We start from the raw sequence: 25,556 nt of genomic DNA on the forward strand, positions 1-25,556 counted from the left end.
GCCAAATAGTTAACTATAAATACAAAACCACTTATCAATAGCAATAGCCATGACCTGGAGACAAGGATTTCTTAGCATGTCGATAATGAAATGGACAAAATAGTCATTTGCCTTGATTTAAAGAGGAAATAATTTACAGATAGGAAAATGTGACAAATTACATAAATATGCAACGAAAGTGAAAGATAATTAAATAGCCATTAAATTAGACTTTAAACAGATTGAAAAAATCACTATAATGCTACATAAAAGCCAAATAAATGATTCCTATATTATTAACTTCTATGATAGGAACAGGTTTGTGATGCAGGAGCATCGGAAGTGGCCAGCAATGTGGAAAATTGTCCACATGTTGTGGCCTGACAAGGTGGAATTCATTGCTGTGTGTTAAAATTCAGTTTGTTAAAAAAGTCGACTTCACAAATAATTAGCTATTACTGTAATAGGCGTGTCTATCTTATTGTTAAGATTGTTATAATAGGTGTATGCGAGCACAAATAGATAGGAGTTTATTGTTAGAATTTTTATAATTAGAAGATTATGTATCAAGTAGTTAGGGAGGAGTATAAGACAATTGTAATAAAAAAAAACGAAGAGATTTTCTTTGTGGAGGGGGGAGTTTTTTTGTGTGAAGTTTGCAGAGCGGAAGCTCAGATAAATAAAGAGAATGGTTTTGGTGCAAAACGGTGGTCTGCTATGCCAAAAAGCCGAGTTCTATTTGTTTGATTATATGTGACTGTGATATATATACAATTGAATACAAATAACATTGATCTAAACATTGAAATTGGTCGATGTGTTTTGAATTTTGTTTTTGTTGTAGATTCAGCGTTTTTGTTCACTTTTAACGCTGTTGAGTCCAATAAGTTGAACACATTAATACAGGAATCCAGTTTTGAATTGAGTCGATGAGAAGGTCTGGAGTGGCGTTGTGTCAACCGGCAACAATCGAGGAGGATAAATCGTGTTAGTTGTAACGGTTCAGTGAAATCGACATCGGAGCAGAAGTAATGACGTGCTCCATCATATCACAATAAATCCGGAAGTCGGATTGAACTCAGTTTTAAATGGTGGCAGTTCCAAATTTATGGATCGGCGTTCTAATTTCTAGAAGTAAAACGTGTCATGCCACTGCAGTGAATCGGCGACCCCAACTGGTGCATGCGTTGGTGTTGTGGACAGACAAAAACTTTGGTGAATCGTGATGCTGTACATCGTGTTCAAGGCCAGTGAAATGAAAACGCAGATTTCTTTGTGATATACAGAAAAGACACAGGTTGCAATTAGATTCTATGTCACAACAAAATTTCTGGGCGTTGATATGTGGCATAAGAACGTTTTAACGCAGAAGAACTCGATATTATTTATGTTGTGGCCAGATGCAAATAGATTGCATCGGACTGGTTCAATTGTAACATGGTTGTTGTTATTTGTTAGTTGCCGCGAGTGAAAGATGTGTATGCTGCAAGTGTTTGTTTTAAAACCATGTTTTGTACCTGTTATATGTTAATTAAAGATTTGGATGGGCTGCGCCCTGTACAAATGCAGCAAAGGGATTCAGATCCCGTGTTTAATATGAAATAGGATTTCTATTTCAGCATTCCAGCCTTTTAAAAGTCAACAAGAAGTTTTTTTTTGTTGTATTTCCTGAACGCAGATTGCTTGTGATATTATAGGAGTGCGCCCAGCGTTTTCAGGTTCATCATTTTTGGTATCAGAGCCAGTCACAGGTGTTGCAGCAAAGATGCCGCCAAGGCGAGGAATTGGAAGAGGAAGACCAGAACCAAATGCAGTCCTGATAGAAGAAGTGCGGAGACTGCGTGAACGAATGGAGACAATGGAAACAGCCCAGAGAAGAGCACCTGATGAGAGAACTGAGAGTTCTTCAGAAGAATCTGATGAAGAGGTGGAAGCAGGAGAAGAAAATGAAACTGCCAAAGTCCTCAAGATGCTGGCAAAAGTTGGAAGCAAACCCAAGATAGAAATTCCTATGTATGAAGGGAGTTTAAATGCCGAGGAGCTCATGGATTGGATCAGATCCATAGATCAGTATTTCGATTATGAAGAGGTTGAGGAGAATAAGAGGGTGAAGTTTGCAGTCACTAGACTGAAGGGCCATGCAGCCATCTGGTGGGACGAGTTACAGACATCAAGAACGAGAAAGGGGAAATCTAAGATCAAGCAGTGGGATAAAATGGTAAGCAAACTGAAAGCCAAGTTTTTGCCTAAAGACTATCATTTGAATCTTTTTAAGCAGATGCAAAATTTGAAGCAGAAAGGAATGTCTGTTAAAGAATATACTGAAGAATTTTACAGGTTAAGCATCAGAACAGGGCATGTAGAAGATGATTTGGAGAAAGTAGCCCGATATGTTAATGGGCTAAGGTATGAGATCCAAGACGAGATTAGCCTGTTAAGTTTGAAAACTGTTGAAGATGCCTATCAAGCAAGTTTGAAAGCAGAGGAGAAAATATTGCGGAAACAGAGTCAAAGAAACAGAGGAAAGAGCTCAGCAAGAGGTAGAGGATCAGCCAGATCCAGAGGAACACAGCATCAGTTTGAAGCAGGAAGTTCAAGCAGCAGATCACCATAGATGGGTGAATCTAGTAGAGGGAGATTCGCGCCCAGAGGAAGAGGGCGAGGAAGAGATGTTAGGTGTTATACCTGTGGAGAATGGGGACATATGTCGCGGGACTGTCCTCATAACAAATCAGCAAGCCAGAGGGGTGCAAATGTGGCTGAGGCAAAGCCAAAACCACCTCAACTTGTAGAGAAGGAAGAACCACTGGAGGAAGGTGAATCATTGCTGCTCAGAAGAACTTTGCTGAGATCAGAAAAAGAGATTGGAGAACCTGCGCAAAGGAAGAACTTGTTCAGGACTACATGCAAATCAAAGGGTAAGTGCTGTAAGGTTATAATTGATAGCGGGAGTACTGACAATCTTGTGTCTACAGAGATGGTGGAAAAGCTTGGGTTAACAAAGAAAGCGCATCCTGCACCTTACAAAGTATCTTGGCTTCAAAAGGGTCATCAAGTCATTGTGACAGAGCAGTGTAATGTGGAAATGCAGATTGGCACATACAGAGATGTGATTTTATGTGACATAATGCCCATGGATGTATGTCACGTGTTATTGGGGAGACCTTGGCAATTTGACAGAAAGGCGATTCATGACGGAAGAAGAAATACATACACCATAGAAAAGGATGGAGTTAAACATACGTTGCTGCCAGTGAAGAATGATGCTGATAAAGAGCTGCCTGAAAATAGTATTATGTTGATGAGTGGTAAGGAACTGCTACAGGAGGTTGATAAAAGCGAAGAGGTGCATTTTGCTATCGTGGGAAGGCCAAAGGTAATTTTAACCTCCACAAATTTAAATTATTTGCTTGAAGAAATTCAATCTGTGTTAAATAGTTATATGGATATCATTGTGGACGAATTGCCAAATGAATTACCACCGATTAGAAGTATAAGTCACCATATCGACTTAATACCAGGAGCAAGTCTACCTAATAAAGCTGCATATAGATTAACTCCTCAGGAAAATGCAGAAGTTGCAAGACAGGTTCAAGAACTGATGGACAAGGGGCTGATTCGAGAAAGTCTGAGTCCGTGTGCTGTGCCAACGGTGCTTAGTCCAAAAAAGGGAGGAGAATGGCGCATGTGCACCGATTCCAGAGCTATCAACAAGATAACAGTCAGGTATAGATTTCCTTTGCCTAGGATGGATGATTTAATGGATTGTTTAAGTGGATCCAGGTACTTTACTAAGATAGATCTGAAAAGCGGGTATCATCAGATCAGAATTCGGGAAGGCGATGAGTGGAAAACAGCTTTCAAAACCAATAGTGGATTGTATGAGTGGTTAGTGATGCCTTTTGGGCTCACTAATGCACCCAACACATTCATGAGACTAATGAATGAGGTTCTGAAAGAATATACAGGTAAATTTGTTGTTGTTTACCTTGATGATATTCTAGTTTTCAGCAAAAGTAAAGAGGAGCATTTGGAACACTTGAAGTTAGTTTTGAAAACTCTGCAGAAAGAGAAACTACTAATCAATCTGAAGAAATGTAGTTTCATGAAAGAGGAGCTGGTATATTTGGGATTTGTGATTTCCAGAGACGGTTTGAAAATGGATCCGGAAAAGGTACAAGCAATCAAAAACTGGCCTACTCCCAGGAGTGTCTTTGAGGTAAGAAGTTTCCATGGACTTGCTAGTTTCTACTGAAAATTTATAAAGGGATTTAGTCAAGTTTGTGCACCAATCCTTGAGACAATCAAGGAGGTCAATCAGCCATTTCGATGGACAGAAGCAGCTGATAGGAATTTTAATTTGTTGAAAAGAAAGATAACAGAAAAGCCTATTCTAGCCTTACCAAATTTCGAGAAAATCTTTCAAGTGGAAACCGATGCAAGTGGAGAAGCAGTTGGTGCGGTGCTAAGCCAAGAGCAAAGGCCGATAGCATATTTCAGCGAGAAGTTAAATGATGCAAAGAAAAAATATTCTTCTTATGATAAAGAATTTTACGCTATTGTGCAGGCATTAAAAAAGTGGAGTCATTACTTGCTACTGAAGGAGTTCATCTTATATTCAGACAACCATGCTTTGTAGTTTATTAATAATCAGCCAAAGCTAAATCAGAAGCATGCCAAGTGGGTGGAATTTCTGCAAAGTTTCACTTTTGTAATAAAGCATAAAAGTGGTAAGTCTAACAAAGTGGCGGATGCATTGAGCAGAGTAAGTTTTCTTTTGCAAGAATTAAAGTGGGTGTTGTAGGTTTTGATGAAATGATAGAAATGTACAAGGATGATGAGGATTTTAAAGACATCTACACAACAGTGCAAAATCCAATGAGCAATAACAGAAGTCAATGGATGGATTACCTTGTTCAAGGAGGCCTGTTATTTAAAAGCAACAAATTATGCATTCCTAAATGTTCCATGAGAGAGAACATCATTAAAGAGAAGCACAGTGGAGGATTGTCTGGTCATTTTGGACAAGACAAAACTTTCACTTAGGTGAATGCTTTTTATTATTGGCCTAAAATGCAAACTGATGTTAAAAAGTTTGTTGAGAAATGCAGGGTATGTCAGTATGCCAAAGGAAGGAGTCAAAATACCAGACTATATTAGCCATTGTCCATACCAGATCGACCATGGGATGCAGTGAGTATGGACTTTGTTTTGGGTTTACCAAAAACTCAGAGAGGAAACGATTCTATTTATGTTGTTGTAGACAGATTTTCTAAAATGGCTCATTTTATTGCTTGTAAGAAGACTAATGATGCCACACACATAGCAAATTTATTCTTTTCAGAGATTGTAAGATTGCATGGTTTGCCTGTAAGTATTGTATCAGATCGAGACACTAAATTTGTAGGGCATTTCTGGAGGACACTTTGGAAGAAACTGGGAACTAAACTCAGTTTTAGTTCAGCTTACCATCCTCAAACGGATGGTCAAACTGAAGTTGTAAACAGAAGCTTGGGGAATATATTAAGAAGTTTGGTATATCAGAATCCCAAACAGTGGGATTTAGCATTAGCTCAAGCTGAATTTGCTTACAATGACACACCAAACCGAAGCACTGGAATGAGTCCATTTCAGATTGTCTTTGGAATGCATCCGAGAGGAGTATATGAGCTAAGAGATTTGGGGAAACAAGAAGCCAGAAGTGCAAGTGCTGAAGATTTTGTTGAACAAATGCAGAAGTTACAGGAAGAGATTAAAGGTAAACTACAGGAAAGCAGCAAGAAATACAAGCAAAGAGCAGATTTGAGAAGGAGAGAAAAAGAGTTTCAGGTAGGAGATTTGGTCATGGCATATTTGAGGAAAGAGAGATTTCCTACAAAAACTTACAATAAGTTGAAACTGAAGAAGATAGGACCCTGTAAAATCAAAAGGAAATTTTCAGCCAATGCATATGAGATTGAGTTGCCGGAAGGGATCGGAATATCTCCCATTTTTAATATTGCAGACTTGTATCCATTTAGAGAGGCAGAAACAGAGTTGCAGACTGAAGCTACAGATGATGAAGTTCAAACTGTGGATTGGGAAGAACAGGTACCAAAAACATTCAAGAAAGAAGTTGAAGCTATTTTAGATCAAAGGATATCCAAGAAAACTCGAGGACAGACATATTTTCAATATCTTGTCAAGTGGAAAGAGCAGCCAATGGAAGATTCCAGTTGGTTGATAGCAACTGAATTGCGGAAATACGGCATAAATCCTGAAAATTTAAAGAACCAATCTTTTCTTCTCCGGGAGTCTGATGCAGGAGCATCGGAAGTGGCCAGCAATGTGGAAAATTGTCCACATGTTGTGGCCTGACAAGGTGGAATTCATTGTTGTGTATTAAAATTCAGTTTGTTAAAGAAGTCGACTTCACAAATAATTAGCTATTACTGTAATAGGCGTGTCTATCTTATTGTTAAGATTGTTATAACAGGTGTATGCGAGCACAAATAGATAGGAGTTTATTGTTAGAATTTTTATAATTAGAAGATTATGTATCAAGTAGTTAGGGAGGAGGATAAGACAATCGTAATAAAAAAAAACGAAGAGATTTTCTTCGTGGAGGGGGGAGTTTTTTTGTGTGAAGTTTGCAGAGCGGAAGCTCAGATAAATAAAGAGAATGGTTTTGGTGCAGAACGGTGGTCTGCTATGCCAAAAAGCCGAGTTCTATTTGTTTGATTATATGTGACTGTGATATATATACAATTGAATACAAATAACGTTGATCTAAACATTGAAATTGGTCGATGTGTTTTGAATTTTGTTTTTGTTGTAGATTCAGCGTTTTTGTTCACTTTTAACGCTGTTGAGTTCGATAAGTTGAAGACATTAATACAGGAATCCAGTTTTGAATTGAGTCGATGAGAAGGTCTGGATTGGCGTTGTGTCAACCGGCAACAATCAAGGAGGATAAATCGTGTTAGTTGTAACGGTTCAGTAAAATCGACATCGGAGCGGAAGTAATGACGTGCTCCATCATATCGCAATAAATCCGGAAGTCGGATTGAACTCAGTTTTAAATGGTGGCAGTTCCAAATTTATGGATCGGCGTTCTAATTTCTAGAAGTAAAACGTGTCATGCCACTGCAGTGAATCGGCGACCCCAACTGGTGCATGCGTTGGTGTTGTGGACAGACAAAAACTTTGGTGAATCGTGATGTTGTACATCGTGTTCAAGGCCAGTGAAATGAAAACGCAGATTTCTTTATGATATACAGAAAAGACACAGGTTGCAATTAGATTCTTTGTCACAACAAAATTTATGGGCGTTGATATGTGGCATAAGAACGTTTTAACGCAGAAGAACTCGATATTATTTATGTTGTGGCCAGATGCAAATAGATTGCATCGGACTGGTTCAATTGTAACATGGTTGTTGTTATTTGTTAGTTGCCGCGAGTGAAAGATGTGTATGCTGCAAGTGTTTGTTTTAAAACCATGTTTTGCACCTGTTATATGTTAATTAAAGATTTGGATGGGCTGCGCCCTGTACAAATGCAGCAAAGGGATTCAGATCCCGTGTTTAATATGAAATAGGATTTCTATTTCAGCATTCCAACCTTTTAAAAGTCAACAAGAAGTTTTTTTTTGTTGTATTTCCTGAACGCAGATTGCTTGTGATATTATAGGAGTGCGCCCAGCGTTTTCAGGTTCATCAGTTTGATTGCCTTGGATGATTTTTCAATGATGGTCATTTTTATATGGTCCTGGGCAGTGCAAAAAACAAATTATTTGTCTTTAGCTCAGGGACGCAACACAGACTCAGCAATTTTCACTTGTTACATATTTTGTATTGCTGACAGGTGACTTTTAACAAGGAATTTTGTGGATAAATAACCACTACATAGTCAGGTGATACAGGCTATCTTTCTTGCAATATGTAGCAATGACATAATGTGGCCTGGATCTAGTTCCTTTTTGGGCATAATATGCCTTTGAGCTATCTGGAAATGCGATTGGCATCTACTCTATTGTATTTTGTTTTCTCGTAATGATATACAAGGTTTTTTTCCTTGAAAAAAAAGGAACAGACCTGATCAGTCTGAAAGGCATAAAGAATACCATTTTGAAATTAATAAGATGATAGCAGACATAAACTATATGTCCTTAGTGATCCTGTTATATGCATTACTATTTGCAGATAGTCGGTGGCAAAAAAGTCTAAACCCAAGGGAGTTTGAAATACAAATAAAATACTTATTTTCCAGGCCAATAAAGAACCCAAAAAAAAAACTCACCTTCACGTTTAAACAAATCTTGGAACAAGCCCTTCAAATATACGTAATCTGGCGTGTCATCAAAAGCCAGAGACTTGCAATGCTGAAAGTACAATGCAAACTCTGTCGGATGGGACTTGCATAATGACTGGACAACAAAAGTTAGTCTAAATAAGTGTCAAATTAATCTCAATGTAAACTACAAGATCAAAATAATAAGAAGGTAAAGAACAGTGATTTACTTCAATAGGAGTAGCTATCTTCTTCTGACATATTTTATCATACTTTTGCTTCTTATTTGCTACCTTCAGACCTTGTTCCTTCCAAATTCTTTAAATTGTTTTTTCGTCTTCACTAGAGAAACCCATCTAAACTCAGAATCTGATCATTTTGTGCACTTGTGCATATGATATAACACGGGTTTATATGATGGTAATTCTAAAGTTTGCGTATCCTTTGCATTGATTTTGATAACATTTTGAAATCCAAATTCGGCTGCCAAGATTTCATTAATGTTAATAACATAGTGGTTGCCTCCACTCAGTACTCTGTACTTGTAATTAGATGTTTTGGTTTTCAATTTACTTTGTACAATCGCCGCTAGCATATTGATATTGTAATGTTGTGGTTTCATTGGCAGCTTTAACCATAATGAAGCTAATTTTGTTGCCTGATGGTAACATTCTCAAAATTATAGACAGTAGAGCCATGAACCAAAGTTGATTACGATGCAGTTAACAGACAAATACCTTTTGCAAACCGCATGGACAAAGCCAAAATCAGCTAGCTTCAGTTGTCCGGAACTGGCTCGGAGAACATTCTCAGGTTTTATATCCCGATGGACAACGCCCAACTCATGACAGTATTTAGTGACCATTATTAATTCCTTGATCAAGTTTGCTGCCTGATGCTCAGAGTAGCATCCAATCCTAGACATCTCGTCAGTGAGGCGTCCACCAGAGCATAACTCCATCACAAGATGCAAAGATTCTTCATCTTCATACACCGCTTGGAGTGTGACAACTTTAGGATGGCCTGACAGATGCTGCATAATCTCAATCTCCTTATACACATTTTCTTCAGTCTTTTTGGGGAGGGTCTTACAGGCCAGCTCTTCCCCAGTAGCTTTGCTCTTGCACATTCTCACCAGACCAAATCTGCCTCGTCCTAATTCGAGGCCCAGATCATAATCTTGTTCAATCTTTCACTTCCTACCAGTCCGGGTAGAATCAAGAATACAGCCAACCTTTCTCTTGAATCCTCTTTCTGGTGAATTAGGTAAACAACCCCTTCTTGGAGGAGGAGGAGCAATGCAAGCTGTTGTAGGATGCAAATCTAAGAAACCCAATTCTTGACCCCTCATCTTTTCCATTATCAGCTTCCTCTGCTGTTGGAAAGAAAGGTGCAAGGCTAATGATGTGGAAGACTCGCCATTATTGCGTAGGCAAGCTGTGTTTTCTAAATTGGCACGGTCTACTGCTGCTCCTCTTTTCCGCTTCCTTGGCAATGAATCCATTTCAACTATGGACTCTACCAAAAAAATTTAACTGTTAGCAGATGTGAGACTGCCATATGGCTAACATGCCAATACCCATGCGGACAGCGAGTTACATGACACCCTTTCAGATCACAAAAAGTTTGATGAAAAAGTTTGACACGTGTTTCTTACCACAGACACATTATCAACTGCATGAACCAAGTTGGTCAAATGGGGCCCATTCATCGGACTACGTGTGGAAGTTTTCCATTAATGTTTTATTTGGGATAAGTTTTAGCGAGAACCGGGACGCCCGATTTTCATCTCCTTGCTAATCAATAAACTCTGTTAATGTTCGTTGAATCTTGAATTGTCCGTCGAATCTTAATTACATTTTTCCGAGAACAGAAGCTGTTGCTGCTGTCCGTCCGTTAAAGAGAAGACCGAGAAGCGTCTGAGAGTGCGACCGTTATATTGACGGAAATACTGGCAATAACGGCGAGTCCGTTGGCTAATTAGGTAGGTATGTTGTGCGTTATTTCCGAAATTTGTTCTCTGTAAATGGATGAATTTAGCAGGACGTGAAATCTTGATGGATTCTTTTTTATCATTTTAGATGGGAAGAGCTATTTCGGATGATAAAATGGCCAGTTCTATCTCTGACAGAAAAGTGTTGACGGTAGCGGGGAAATCTGTCATGCTGCATCCCTTTTAGATTTTAGCGTTTAGCGTTTAAGGTAATTTTTAATTGGAAAAATACTGCTTATTTTTCATGGATCTCTTTTTCGCTATGGTTGGCCACATGTAAGTCTGAAGCCCAGAGAAAGGCGAGAGCATGAGAGCATCTAGTTAGCACAGAAAGTAATCTCTCATCCTGAGACACACACACAGCTACCCATTTCTCTACCCATCGAACCTATTTGGCCCTGAATTTGTTGGATTTTGGTATGGGGTTGATACGAGGTCAAGATTGCTGGAAACTTCAGTTAATTTCATCAGAAATTGTTTCTCTTATAAATAATGGTCTATATTAGTATTCGATACAAAAAACAATGTTGGCCATGGGTTCGATTCTCATTCACGTAAACAAGCACATTATAGGTTCTGTTGCTAGTGAGAAAAGGGCACGCTTTTACTTATTTTGAGCTTTAATGGGGCATTTTTGCTCACGAATGCATTCTTATGTAGCCTTTTTGTTATAGGGTTTTAATGATTTCGTCTGATTAATGGGGTAAAACGTACATGCCTTATTTTTTTATAGTTGTGTCGATGTGCCCTCGTTTCTAATGTAATTACAGTAGCTGTATGTATTGTTTTTTCCCTTTTCGTAAAGCGTTTTAACTTGTTTAACTGAATTTCGAAATTCAAAATTGTTTTTTGAAGAAGCATAACAAAAACAAGCCACTGTAATCATTTTTATAATGAAAAGTTATGGTTTTTTTAGGCTGACAAAAAATAATAATTGAATTTCGAAATTGTACCTCCAGGGGCAGATTAACGGGATAAGATAGGCGACAGTGGATCAACGAAGAAGTGCAATTAGGCTTTGTCTTTCTCTGCTTTTCTTCTGCGAATTGAACTGGCTGGCTCGGATGCGAATTGAATTGAACCGACTGTGCTCTGATGCAACCGGAGGATGCCTCTATCAATGTGACTACATGCAAAAAGACTCACAAACAGTCACTGAATTGAATTGAACCGACTGTGCTCTGATGCAACCGGAGGATGCCTCTATCAATGTGACTACATGCAAAAAGACTCACAAACAGTCACCACCTGTCTCTGAACAATCATGCCAGCCAGTCACCACCTGTTCACTGCTCTGAACAATCATGCCAGCACACAACGGTGACAAGTGTAAACAAGTGTGGAGGCAAGAAAAAACTTAGGATAAAATAACTTTCCCTCACTAAAATCACATCAGGACAAGAGACACTTGCAATAAAAGGGTGAAATCAAAAGTTTGGTTAAATTTTTTTGGAGCCAAATCGCCACCAATAAACTTTGCTTAAAATTGCTTAAACACTGAAAATTTACGGTCAACAGAAGAACTAATTGCTGGTCAACGCTCGATCAAATGCTATAGTCCTTGCTATGCCGGAGGCAGGGACTAATAAGAAAATATAATCATTGATTTTAGACTTGTGATGTATATTGTTATTGTAATTCTTTTTCCCTGGGGCATAAATCACTTTCAATTATGAAATAGGCATTAGATATGTATATTATTATTGTAATTTTTTCCCTGGGGGCATAAATCACTTTCCATTATGAAATAGGTATAACCATATTTAATAATTGTTTTAAAATCAATGGAAAACTTTAAATATGTGTCTCACAAAGTAATTTAAAAATTATTATAATTTATTTCTAATAAAAATTAAAATTTATAATTAATTTTTTTATTATTTTTATTTGTAAAGTGATTTTTTAATATATATTATAAATCAGAAAATATATGACTTAGTCTAATTTATAGATGAAATGATTTTTTTCACAACATTTTTTCTAGTTAATTTTAACCAAAATTCTGAAGAGTATTTTAAAAACATGGGTTTAAGTTGTTTAATTTGTAGGATTCAAATACCCCAAAACTTTTCAGGTGCTGAATCTATTTATGCATTCAAAAATGCATTTTTTAAAATAAAATATCATATTCTTTCTTAATGTTACTTTGCTCAATTCAAATGAAAAAATCAACTTCATCTATAGATTAAACTATACGAACATATAGTATTAATATTTGATTAAAAAATTAAAGCAAATTATATATTACATTCTATAACACATTGTTACAGATCCAACTCTCTATGCAAAGAAAAGTACGGTTTGACTTACACTCAAGAAAATATGAAAACAATATTGAAAATATAGTTATGTGTAATTATACGTCATCCTCTATAAGTTGAGATTAAGAAAATATGACAACAATTTTGAAAAGATAGTTAGTGTATCTTACTTTTCAAGAATATAAAAATAATATATATTTCTTTTTGTTTGAGGAAAATTTGGGCAGATTTATGCAAAAGATCAAATCTTGTTGGCCAAATTAATCAAAGCTTAACTTGAAGGTATTCTTACTTGTCTTAGTTGTGATTATTTCTATTTCGAGGAGTCTCTTCCTAACTATGTTCCTAGATTTGTGTTTGGTTGAAATATTCTCTCAACAAACAGATTGTGTGTTCAAGATAGTTTTCCTATCTTGAGACAACACTTCCTATATATATGTAATATCATATTTGATTAATGTGACATAGATTTCTTTATGGAAATTTAACATGGTATCAGAGCCAATGAGGGCCTGGCCCCTCGTGGGCTTGGCCGTCTGGGCTGAGGGAGCTTGGCCCATCTTGCGCTAAGGGAAATGAAAAGTTTGATGATTATTTTGTTTGTTTTTTTTCCTTTTCTTGTTTTCCATCCTTTTGTTGGAATATTAATTCCAACTGCCGTGCAGTAGCAGCGAGCCGCAATAGAGGACTTATGAAGGAGTCGGCTTATTCACGCCACCGCCATAAGTGTCTTTTCACCGTTTGCCTGTTTGTGTTCCCAAAGCAGGAAGAAGATCAAATCTGGGCTCTGCGTCATAACTGCTCACCAAACAGCATTAAAGAGGAAGCATGGCTGAGAAGGAAAGTACCAGCCTCGAGCTAGCCGCAGCTTTTATTAGTGTTGGGTTTCCACATAACCGACTCAAGTAGCACAGCAGAATGTCAAAAGATCAGATCTGTTCATTATGAGCGGCAGATTGCAACAGAGTCTCTGTCAGCAAGTTGAGGCGGTTGATGGATAAGTTATGACCGCCTCCTGCACTATATATGTGTAGAGCCACAGCAGTGTTATTAACTCTGTAATGTAGCGCAGCAGCGCTCAAATGTAATTTCTGTGTTTTTAAGAAAGAATGTGCAGCAGCATGAGCTCACATGAATGAAGCCCTTTTTGCACAGCAGTGCAGGGATTGAAAAGTAAGTTAGAAGCAGCAGCAGCAGCTGAAGAATCACACAGAGCAGAGGAAAGCACGCAGCAGCGTGAAGAGGAAGAAGAATAATTTCAGAACAGTGAAATGCACAGCAGTGCAGAAATTTGAATGTAATTTGTTTTTATGTTCATCTGTGTGGAACAGAATCGTTCCTTAGTGAATTTCTGAAGTAGATGTTCAGCAATAGAAGTTTTGAAATTCCCTCTGTATGAGGAAGACAAATCTGTAACAGTTAGTTTATTTTGATAAATACAAGTTAAATTTTTCCTGTTGCTGTTACACCGTCACCGTTGCTGAAACACCTCGTAACTCAAAAATTACTTGACGTCAAAAATTTACGTTGCTGAAACACGACGATCAGCGTTGCTGAAACACCTATTTCAGCAACTGAAAAAAAAACTGTGTTGCTGAAACACCGTTTCCAGCAAGCGAATTTTTTTGTTTTTCTGTGTAAAAACAGAGTGCGATTTTTGTCTGTCTGTTATGGAATTTATCAGAAAATTCCAACATGGTATCAGAGCTAGTCCAGGCTCTTTGAAGTGTCAAAGAAGCTGAAGGAAGATTTCTTGCAGCAGCAACTTCTCCAGCAGTGTGAAGACTCAGCCAAGAAAGAATCCAGGTATTTCTCAGATTAATTTTCTGTGTTGTTGTTGAAGAAACAGTCAGTGATTTTAAAAACACAGTCAGAGATTTTAAAGCCTAGATAAGAATGGCAAGGTCAAAGAAGAAAGCCTTCAGGGCTGTTAAAAATGTGTCTCCCCCCTCTACTAAACTAGAAGGCAACCCATTAGAATACATTCTATTTGAAGTTCCAAAGTTTGATGGAAACTTTGATGTATGGGAAATAAAGATGAGGGCTTTCCTAATGTTTGAAGGGATTGAAGTCTGGGAGTCAGTGATTGATGACAGCAATATGGATAAAGAATCCATGGAGTATGATGCACAAGCAGCAAAGACTATCTTGGATGGTCTCCCTGATTCAGTGAAGAAGAATCTTGGAAAATATTCATCAGCAAAGGATATATGGGACAGACTGCATGACCTTCATGCAAAGGGAGCACTGACCATGACAATGAGTCAAGAAGAACCCATCATAGAAGCTGAGAATGAAAAGCTTGACCTCATCAAGCTTCAAGTAAAAGAAAGGGATGAAGAGTTAGCCAAGCTCAAGAAGGAGCTTGACCAATGCAAGAGGAAACATCATGAAGAAGTCATATCCATGACAAATCAGCTGAATGAAGTAAAGAAGCAGGCAGATGTCTTGTCAAGTCAACTTGAACAAAGACATAAGAAAGTGAACAAACTTGTAGAAGAGATTGGACAGTGCAAGGCAGAGGTCTCCTCCCTTAAGTCCGAACTACAAGAAGCAAGGAAGCAGGCAAAAGGAGCTGAAAAGAAAATGGAGAGCAGTCAAGCAGAAACCTCCAAAATGAAGTCTGATATTATCTCCTTTAAAATAGTAGCAGCTGAAGCTACTCGTAGCAAGGAAGATACTTAGGGACAGCTAGCAAAGAAAAATAATGAATGTGAAAAGTTAGAAGAAGAGATTGTCCTCCTCAGGAAGAAGGTTGAAGGGATGAACAAGATCATGAAGAGCTCTCAAGCCTTGGATGATATTCTCAGCTATCACAGATCTCCATATGATAAATCAGGACTTGGGTATGTAGGTGAACCCTCAAACAAGTATGAGGATGCCTTAAGCAAAGGAGATGTGAAGAAGCCAGAAAGAGATGGTGATGCTCCTAGTTCCAGCAAAGGCAAGGAGAAAAATGAAGGCTGCAATAGAAGAAATCCTGCTCCAGGCATAAAACCAGCTCCAAGAAGAAATGTAGCTGATGGCAAAGAGGCAAGATGCAATGGTCATCATCAAAGGATCTCAAGGCAGCAAGGCTTCAGAAGTACATCAAGGAAACCTCCATCTCCCAGGTACCAAAGTTCATTTTTTGGTTATTGTTATGCTTGTTCAAACTTTGGTCATATGGCAAAAGACTGTAGAGCATTTCATGGAGATAGATGTTGTGGTCCCCGACAATCTCCAAGAAATAATTTCACAAGAAGAATTCATGAATTCTTATTCATGAATAAAGTTGAATGCTTCAAGTGTCATAACATTGGGCATATGGCACGTGACTGTAACTTAACATGGGATCTTACACAAGCTAGACCCATGCAAAAGAAGAAAGTTACACAAGTATGGAGAAGAAAAGAAATACAGTGTGAAAGCCCCTTAAGCAACGCAGCTGATCTAAGTTTGTTTTGAGAAAACTTGTCAAAAGAAGACAAGCATACATTAAAGGGGAGCTTGTAATTTTTTATTTGCTGAACTGTATTAACAGTCATTTGTTGATGATGGATGTATTGCAGCACAACAGTTGCAAATGAAATCTTTTGTTAATCCTTTTAAAAGGTAATATGCAGCAGTGATGAAATCAGCAATGTTTTTGCTTTGTGTTTATACAATATGCACAGAAATGCATAAACAAGAAAAGATGGCAGCGCTGAAATGTAAAGAGCAGCAGCGAGATAAAAAAAATATGCAAAGCAAGAAGACCCTCACAGCAGTGGGAAGACAGAACATAAAACAGCAGTTTGGAAATTTTTGTTATGGAGCATATGCATTGAAATGCATAGCAATGGAAGGTAGTTTCCTTCTATGTAATGTGAGAGAACATACTCACAGCAGAGTGAGTACAATACACAGCAGTAAAAAATGTAATGTTTTTTTTCTTCATATGCAATGCAGCATGCAAAGAAATGCATAAAGAAAAACAGGGACAGCAGATTTTTAATGCACATTGGATGTATAAGAATGTGTGTGGCAGCAGAAAGCCAAAGGAATTGCACAGCAGTGCATTATGAAAATAAAAAAAATGAAGATGAAGATTGTGTGAAGCAAGGGTGTAAAAAGAAAAGGCAGCAGCCTGTGTTAATTTTTTTTTTTTTTTTTTTTTTTGTGGAGAATGAAGTGCCAAGAGTATGGGCACACAGCAGTATGATGAAACAAAAGGCAGCGACAATGCAAATTGCAGAGGCAATGCAGCAGCAAGAAGTTTTGAACAGCAGCAATTGCAAAAGAAATTTTCCTTACAGCAGTAAAGGTAAATGTAATGAATTTGTTGTTCATTGAATTGATATGCAATATATGCAACAGCAGTGAGTGCAAGAAATGTTTACACACAGCAGTGTAAATTTGTAAGTGGGGACAGTGTAATTGTTCCAGAAAAGACAGAGTATTTGTCTTTGAAAAGTGCAGAAGCAGTGCAAGTATAGACACAGCAGTGTGGGATAGACACAGTAAAGAAGATGGCACAACAGTGCAGCAGAGAATATGCAGCAGCATAAAAGAACCATGTAATGAGTTTGCACACACAGCAGTGCAATGATTGTTTGTTTTTGAAACTTCATGTAAAGCAGTGTCTGTTTGTAATCCCTCTGTTAATGAGGAAGGTGCTTTTCAGCACAGTCATTTAGTGAAGCCCTCTATGAAAGAGGAAGATGCTTTTCAGCATAGTGTGGTAAATCCCTCTATCAAGAGGATGATGCTTTTCAACATAGTCACAGGTGAATCCCTCTGTCAAGAGGAAGGTGCTCTTCAGCACATTGTTATGGTGAATCCCTCTGTCATGAGGAAGGTGCTCTTAAGCACAGTTTCAGGTTAATCCCTCTATTAAGAGGAAGACAACTTTGTTGTTTGTGAAACTGCATCAGAAGCAGTTGGTGAATTCCTCTATGAGAGGAAATGTTTGGGTACGACAGAATGCCCAGCAGTTGAAATTAAGGGGGAGTGTTGGAATATTAATTCCAACTGCCGTGCAGTAGCAGCGAGCCGCAATAGAGGACTTATGAAGGAGTCGGCTTATTCACGCCACCGCCATAAGTGTCTTTTCACCGTTTGCCTGTTTGTGTTCCCAAAGCAGGAAGAAGATCAAATCTGGGCTCTGCGTCATAACTGCTCACCAAACAGCATTAAAGAGGAAGCATGGCTGAGAAGGAAAGTACCAGCCTCGAGCCAGCCGCAGCATTTATTAGTGTTGGGTTTCCACATAACCGACTCAAGCAGCACAGCAGAATGTCAAAAGATCAGATCTGTTCATTATGAGCGGCAGATTGCAACAGAGTCTCTGTCAGCAAGTTGAAGCGGTTGATGGATAAGTTATGACCGCCTCCTGCACTATATATGTGTAGAGCCATAGCAGTGTTAGTAACTCTGTAATGTAGCGCAGCAGCGCTCAAATGTAATTTCTATGTTTTTAAGAAAGAATGTGCAGCAGCATGAGCTCACATGAATGAAGCCCTTTTTGCACAGCAGTGCAGGGATTGAAAAGTAAGTTAGAAGCAGCAGCAGCAGCTGAAGAATCACACAGAGTAGAAGAAAGCACGCAGCAGCGTGAAGAGGAAGAAGAATAATTTCATAACAGTGAAATGCACAGCAGTGCAGAAATTTGAATGTAATTTGTTTTTATGTTCATCTGTGTGGAACAGAATCGTTCCTTAGTGAATTTCTGAAGTAGATGTTCAGCAATAGAAGTTTTGAAATTCCCTCTGTATGAGGAAGAAAAATCTGTAACAGTTAGTTTATTTTGATAAATACAAGTTAAATTTTTCCTGTTGCTGTTACACCGTCACCGTTGCTGAAACACCTCGTAACTCAAAAATTACTTGACGTCAAAAATTTACGTTGCTGAAACACGACGATCAGCGTTGCTGAAACACCTGTTTCAGCAACTGAAAAAAAACTGTGTTGCTGAAACACCGTTTCCAGCAAGCGAATTTTTCTGTTTTTCTGTGTAAAAACAGAGTGCGATTTTTGTCTGTCTGTTATGGAATTTATCAGAAAATTCCAACACCTTTGCCAAATTTGACCAGCGACGTGGCATCGTTTGTGGGAGTTGTTGCGTAAACCTGTGGCCTGGAGGATTGATGCGTTGCATGAATCCATAGAGGTTGATCTGTTGCTATTAACGGAGATAGAGTTGCGTTGGATCTGTTGTGATGTGGATCATAGGGCAGCTCGTGGTGCTGGTGGCCGTGCGTGAAGCGTGGTGACTGAGATCTGCTGCGTGTCTAGTCAAGGAACCTGCGTGAAGGAAGATTTGCTGCAGCTTACTGTGTGGTCGGTTAAGGAGCGTGCATGGTCAAGGAGCCTGTGTGTATGGCCAATGAGATCTAAGTGATGAGTGCTTTGTTCACTGCGTGGAGGAGCAACGTGGATTGTGCTTCCAAATTGTGCAAATCTGTGGAGATCTGCATGCTTGAGGTAACCTAGCTGTTAAGGCTCATTGATGAGATATGAAATTCTTTGTTTTGTGGCAGATGTCACCTGTTAAGTGCGGTGGAGCTGACGAATACGGTCAAGGAGGGCTTTGAGCTGCCGGGCAAGTTCAAAGAAGCACCATTTACCGTGGCTCCCGGCTTTGGATTTGCTTAAGAAGCATCAACAGTGTGCCAAACTTGTCCCTCGGGTCAGGTCGTTCGTCAAGAGTATCACGGAGGAGCATCGATGTCGCTGGAACAAGGAGAGGGATAGCAACTCGCTTGATGCTGATTATGTAGAGGTTCTTTTGTCATTGCAGGAGGATTCAAATAAAATGCAAGACAAAGACATGATTGTTTGGAACCTCCATTGTGTTCCAAAATCCTCGATCCTTCTCGCTGGGAGGTCTCGGGATTCGACAGATGTAGAAGGAAATGCAAAACGTTGGGAGGTCGCAGGATTTTGTAGATCCAGAGGGCAATGCAAAATTCCAAGGGAGCACATGAGGAAAAAGAATCAGAGGTGCTCATCCATCTGGCTATAGACAGAATCTAGCTCCATTTTTTGGCAATTTGAACTAGTCTAACCTCCTTCTTTCAACCTTTGTTTTGGAATTTATTTTGTATTTATATGTTGAGTCGATGGGGGAAAGTTTCTGAATATACTACTCGAGAGCCAAGAATTGAATCCAGGATGGAGTTGGTGGTTTCTCAGAGATAATTGAATAGGGCGGTAGCAGGGCGTAGATTCCTCAGTGGTGCGGAGAATATTAATGTATGATCCCATGATTTCGTTTGGGGAAAGAGAAGTAGATTAAATACATGCGCAGATGAGGATCCGTAATGATGGTTGAGGTGGAAGAGTTGCCATCGCTGCGAGATTTGTTGAACCTCCACTGCTTGCCTCAAGGTGAATGTGTCTTGGAAGTTTGTCATTTGGTATTGTTTTTCTTTTGTATGCGTGAAGTTGAATATGTTTGGGAAGTTAGTATACATATTGAGATTAGCGAGTTCAATATGAAGTAATTTTTTTAGAACTCGCAGCGACCAAGACTAATACACTAAAGTTAAAAATGAAGATGCGAAAGACTAAAAAATACAAAGCCTATGATATTCAAGTTGGAAAGAAGTGGTGTGTTCCAGCATATAAATGGTATGGTGTATCCAAGATGAGTGGCAAAGGATCCAAGGGTTTGAAATTTTGTTTGCGTTTGTGGAATAGACTCAACATCATGATGATAGTGTGTCACACATTTTATGAGTAAGTAAATCTACGATGTTTTGTAGTGGTTTTTGTAATGTATGTGCTTGGTAATTCCAAAAGTTGGAGTTGTGGTGTAAACCTTGTAAGGCATGTGTATGCCCATATGGTTCGTGGTAATCTAAAAACCACTTTGCATTTGCAGTGTTGGTTTGTGGTAAGCCAGAAACCACATGTAAGAGTAGAGTGGGAAAATATTCTTCTTTACATGGTTTAGCTGAGAAAACCCTCGGCCTAGTTGAGTCGGGTCTTTAGTGAGCCTTATTGGCTGGAGTGTCCTAGTGGCAAGTTTGTAGCCCAGAGTGGCTCGAGTTTCTAGTGGCAGGTTTGTGGCCCAGAGTGGCTAGAGTGCCTTAGTGGCAGATTTGTGGCCCAGAGCGACGCGAGAGCCTTCATGGCTGAGTTGAGCCTTCGTGGTTGTTTTGAGCCTTGGTGGTTGAGTTGAGCTGTGGTGGCTGAGAGCCCTTGGTGGCATGGTTGAGGGTGATAAACCTAGAGCATGGTTCCGGGTAATCCGATAAAACCCATGATGATGGAGGGGGATTTACAGGTACAAGTACATGTATGAAAGTATAATAGTTGACAGAACCATGTATGCGAAGGACATCCTACAAGACTGGCAGTTGCATCGGTTAGCATCCATGCATTCCGGTGGATGGTTGCTCCTTTATATAGACATCAACATATTCTTTTGTTATGTTTGACCACAACTAGAATTTGCAGATTGATATCGAGACAAGTAGTCATTAAAGTGTGTGTTGGAATATGTAATTCCTACTTTAGCTGTGATTATTTCTATCTGGAGGAGTGTGTTCCTAGATTTGTGTGTGGTTGAGATATTCTCTCAACCAGCAAGTTGTGTGTCCAAGATAGTTTTCCTATCTTGAGACAACACTTCGTGTATATATGTAATATCATATTTGATTAATATGACATAGATTTCTTTATGGAAATTTAACACGGAACTAATCAAAACCCAATCATAAAGACACTAAAAAGACTTAGTAACATTCTAATAACAAGGTACTTTATCAACCAGACCTTCCAATTCACCTAACCCTAAAAACTTCCTCAAATACAATATTGAAAAGATATTCATGTATAATTAAATACTCTCATTTTATTTTGAAGACGCTTCTACATGTATTAATTATTTTAAATCTTGATTTTCATGTATTTAAACAATTTTATTTATTTTTATCTGAAGAAACTTTTAAAAAAATTACATAAAAATAAATGAATAATATACCGAGTGAAACAGTTCGACCTCTCAAATATGAATTCTCGTTCTTAGCATCTTGCGATACAATTAACAAGACTAACATAGGAAGGGGATAAAATGACTTAGCTGTCGAAATATTATTTACCATTACTTAGCTGTCGAAATATGGAATAACACAGAATTATTTACCATTAAAGTACACGAAGAACTTAAATATTTTCCTGAGATCCATGGATATGTATCTTTATTAGATTAATTTTCTATTATTTTCATAGTCGGCTCAGAAATTAGCAATTTAATTAGTGGCACTAGATTTCTACGGGGCGTTCTGCTGCACCGCGTCCTTTCAAGACATATTGACGAAGTCCAGGAATATGAATATTTGCAATGTAATTTTCCCACTGGATATACTTAACATCAAACCCGAAACTCGCTTGTTCCTCTGCAGAGAGCTCTTGGAACAGATTTTCCAAATTCGAGATATCGAATCTACACAAATATATTAAAATATGAATATTTATATACCCGCAGTGAAGGCACTTAAACCAAAATATGAACAGCAAATTTGTCTGCGTTGCAGAGAATTGATCACCTTGCTTTGTAGAATGTATATGGCTCGTAGATCTTGGCCATGTGCTCCAATTGCAGTAAGATAGACTTTGCAGATGATGATAACCCAGGTTTCTGTAGGTATGTAAGATCCCAAACAATCAAAACTAAGAAGCTAAACCTAAAACATATTGGATTTTAAAAGAAAGGTGTATTTCTTATTTATATTATTATTGGAAAGTAATACATGCCAGAATGATCAAATCATAAAATCATAGTATGTAAGGTTGCTCAACAAAAAAAATTAAACACTGAAACACAATGGTGGACCCTGAATGGATCCATCAGATAATTTCATCAAATTCTCAATAAAACACCCATAAATAAATAAACTCAAGATGATTTAAAAGCCCAACTCCTATCCCTTTTAATAAATTTGATGGAATCATATTTTACTATTTTTCCCTCGTAGACCAATATCATATCATAGAGAAATACAACCGTAAATACTCCACTTTGACCATTTGACACTATCAAAAAAATATTACAAGGTAGACCTATAAAAAGAATATTACAAGGTAGACCATTGGCTTAGATATGCAATGTAAAGTTTAAATAAATACAAAATGCCGTTACAACTTACATTGTTTGGTGAATGAAAAACCCTTTCCAAACCCTGCCTGTAGTTGTCCATTGTATTAACGCAGGTCACTTGGTTCGGCAATCTTACTGGGTTGCCTTTGTGATCAATGTACGGATTACGTTTAAAATGTTGAAACATTATTTTAGAAATTTCTCCGATTCTTATGGGATTTGCCACCGAAGAAGCAACGTGATAAACCGTCACGCCACTCATTTCCGCGTGTTTTGCCATGGCTGCTAAAATTGCATTTACAACCATGTCTACGGGTACCTGTAATTTGAATTGAACAAAAAAATTAACACATTTTAAGAGAAAAAGGATTCTCAAATACTTAAGAAACGGATATAGTTACAAACCAGATCGAACACAGTATCTGGATCGGCCAAGAAGCAAGGTAATTGACCTTTGCCATAGCGCGTAATGACTGGATCCATCATTCTGAGATTTAAATATTCGATTTAGCTCTTGTTATGTGTATTAATATTCGGTGAGATTCGTCAAATGATTATAACATACCGGTGGCCTTCGATCCATCCAGGAAAAGGGTGACTGTATGTGCTTTCAATAACAGTCGGACGAACAATAACTACGGGTAAATCTTCCCTGCCATCGCATATTACCATCTCCGCCATTGCCTTGCTGAACACGTAAGTATCCTGCCAGCCGTATGATCTTGCCCTGAAAAACAGCATTCCAATAGCGAACACGAGATATGGTGGGATTTGACATTGAAATTGAATACTTTTATCAAAGTTGAATAGGTTTTACTATATTAATATGAAGGACACGATGATAAATGTTACAGAGATAATAAAAAAAGGAACAAGATTGAAAGGACGAAATTTTTTTGAAGTCAAATTCCAACACTGGGAAGAAACCATATTGATAGCCTTTACAAAAAGATAAATCAATAATTAATTTCTTTTAAAACACTAAGGTTAACCCATGTAAAACACTAATGTCAACTTCTATGGAAATTATATAAAAATTGCTTATGACTTTCAACTTTTAGGAAAATTATATTCTCTGTTCCAAGAAAAAAGATGTGGCTATGTTTACACCATGAAAGGAAAGGAGAATTCACAGCTATCGTTATAATGTCACCTTTCCTTTCCCAAATCTTTCATCCATTGAGCAACCTTCCCTTTCTTCAACTTGTAGTTTTGGAGATCTGAAAATTCAATCTCAAAATCTTCTAGAGCTTTGCTTGCTAAATGAAATTCAGCTTGGATGTCCAGAGGTGGAACACATATCGATTTCTCTTTAGCTATACTATACCCCATCTGAAATGGCTCCTCCAGTACTCGGCCTTGTCTTTGCCCGTTGACATATGCTGGAATGAAATAAACCAACAACGATGAGATCGATAAATAATTTAGGTTGAAACGGAGGATGAAATCGATGAGTTACCAGTAGAGATGTGCATCAAAAGTTGGGTTTTCTTGCAGCATTTGCCGAATTCTAGAAGGCGAATAATTGCCTTTGTGTTGGTGTCCAAAGCGACATCGTATCTGCAACAGATGGTGCTCTTAGTTATATCTATGGTTAGCAGATTGCACAGAATCCAGATATTAAAATGAAGTCAAATATTAACACTATTCAAATGAAGTCAAATATTAACACTATTCAAACAAATAATACAACAACCTTTCATCGAATGTTGTGTTGGCTGCCGAGCTGACAATAATGTCCACTTCCCTTGTAAGCACATCGACCATATCTTTTTCAATTCCAAGATTTTGTTTCGTCATATCGCCAGCCACAGGGACCAGTCTTTTCAACATGAATTCGTGGAATTCATTACCATGAATTTCACGCAACCCTTTGAATAACTCGCTGTTCATAACCTGACTTTCGCAAATTATTAGAAATTGTTATGATCATCGCATAAGTCTAGTAATCTCATTTCTAGTACTTAACTCTAGAAGAGGATATTCATCATACTTCATTTATCAATCTTTTCGATGCAGAGGTGGACTCATGATCAGCCCTGATTATCAAAAACAGCTTTCCGATATCTGGTTGCATTCTCAATATTTTTTCTATCAACACTGCAGATATGAGAAACAAGCGTTCATTAATAACGAGTGAGCCAGCAGGAGGTGATCTAAATAACTAAATTAGAAATAATTAATAACTTGAGGAAGTTGTGTTACACCTTTTCCCAGAAAACCCGTGGCACCAGTGATGAGAAAGTTCTTCCTCCTCAGAAAATCTACAATTCCAAGACCCTTGCATGGGGCTATAGAAGTGTTCTCAGTATTCCCCCCAGCGATTGTGGCATCCGGTAATCCGCTTCTTCTGCTCCGTGAGAATAAAGTGCCTTCTGAGGCTTCATGTTTTGTGCTCATCAACACTAACTCGTCTGAATCTGCTCTTGTGCAGCAGAATCGATTAGGTTTTCTTGACTTACTACCTACCCCATGATTTATTAGTACTGAACTGGGAAACGAAAAAGACGACGGGATAGTCCGCTTGATGGGGAGGAGCAGTTCTGATTTCTTATCCCTCATATAACGAGCAGGAAAAAAACATAAAGCAAGATTGGGATGTGGAACTGTTTGTGACATAGCCATGACAACCAAAAATAATATTAGACTCCCAGAGTTTTACAGACAAATCGACGAACACTGCAAACAAGGAAATACTGAACATAAACCTATATTATCAACGTATAAAATATATCAATATATTGACATTATCAACGTACGAATATATTTCGGCCACAGCAGACTTAAATGAATAGCACTAATGACTAGTCACCGGAATTAATGACAAGACCAAATGATGAAGTTGTTGAACCAACTACACACGCGAGAGTCGCATGATATTAAATGCGACGATGACAGAAAAAGGAATTATACGCTGTTATAGCATGTAAGTTTCCTAGTTGCTGAGAATTTTTGGGCATTACAATATGATATTAAATGCCACGGTG

The 25,556-nt window shown here is 38.2% G+C and overlaps 1 protein-coding gene across 1 annotated transcript; it reads right to left on the reverse strand.

The window, feature by feature from the left end:
- Window positions 1–21,734: 21,734 nt before the first annotated feature.
- On the reverse strand, window positions 21,735–25,194 carry LOC149157070 (fatty acyl-CoA reductase 2, chloroplastic-like). Its single transcript, XM_089444962.1, has 10 exons — window positions 24,777–25,194; window positions 24,563–24,669; window positions 24,266–24,465; window positions 24,029–24,129; window positions 23,723–23,951; window positions 23,135–23,296; window positions 22,975–23,056; window positions 22,619–22,888; window positions 22,019–22,110; window positions 21,735–21,915 (listed from the first exon to the last, which is right to left on the reverse strand). Exons 1-10 carry the CDS (start codon window positions 25,192–25,194, stop codon window positions 21,735–21,737), a joined length of 1,842 nt encoding a protein of 613 aa, XP_089301088.1.
- Between the last annotated feature and the right edge of the window lie 362 nt (window positions 25,195–25,556).

The sequence above is a fragment of the Pinus tabuliformis genome, chromosome 9 (genome assembly GCF_031772625.1).
Source record: "Pinus tabuliformis cultivar Carrire ecotype Pingquan chromosome 9, CPIR1, whole genome shotgun sequence".
In the NCBI taxonomy this organism is placed as follows: domain Eukaryota; kingdom Viridiplantae; phylum Streptophyta; class Pinopsida; order Pinales; family Pinaceae; genus Pinus; species Pinus tabuliformis.

What these genes read in the sequence shown, in the direction of transcription:
- LOC149157070 (XM_089444962.1), bottom strand. Translation starts at nt 25,194, where the DNA reads ATGGCTATGTCACAAACAGTTCCACATCCCAATCTTGCTTTATGTTTT. An exon ending in AACACAACATTCGATGAAAG is followed by an intron (nt 24,130 to 24,265) that starts GTTGTTGTATTA and finishes CATCTGTTGCAG; the next exon opens with ATACGATGTCGCTTTGGACA. An exon ending in TATACATTCTACAAAGCAAG is followed by an intron (nt 21,916 to 22,018) that starts GTGATCAATTCT and finishes ATATTTGTGTAG; the next exon opens with ATTCGATATCTCGAATTTGG.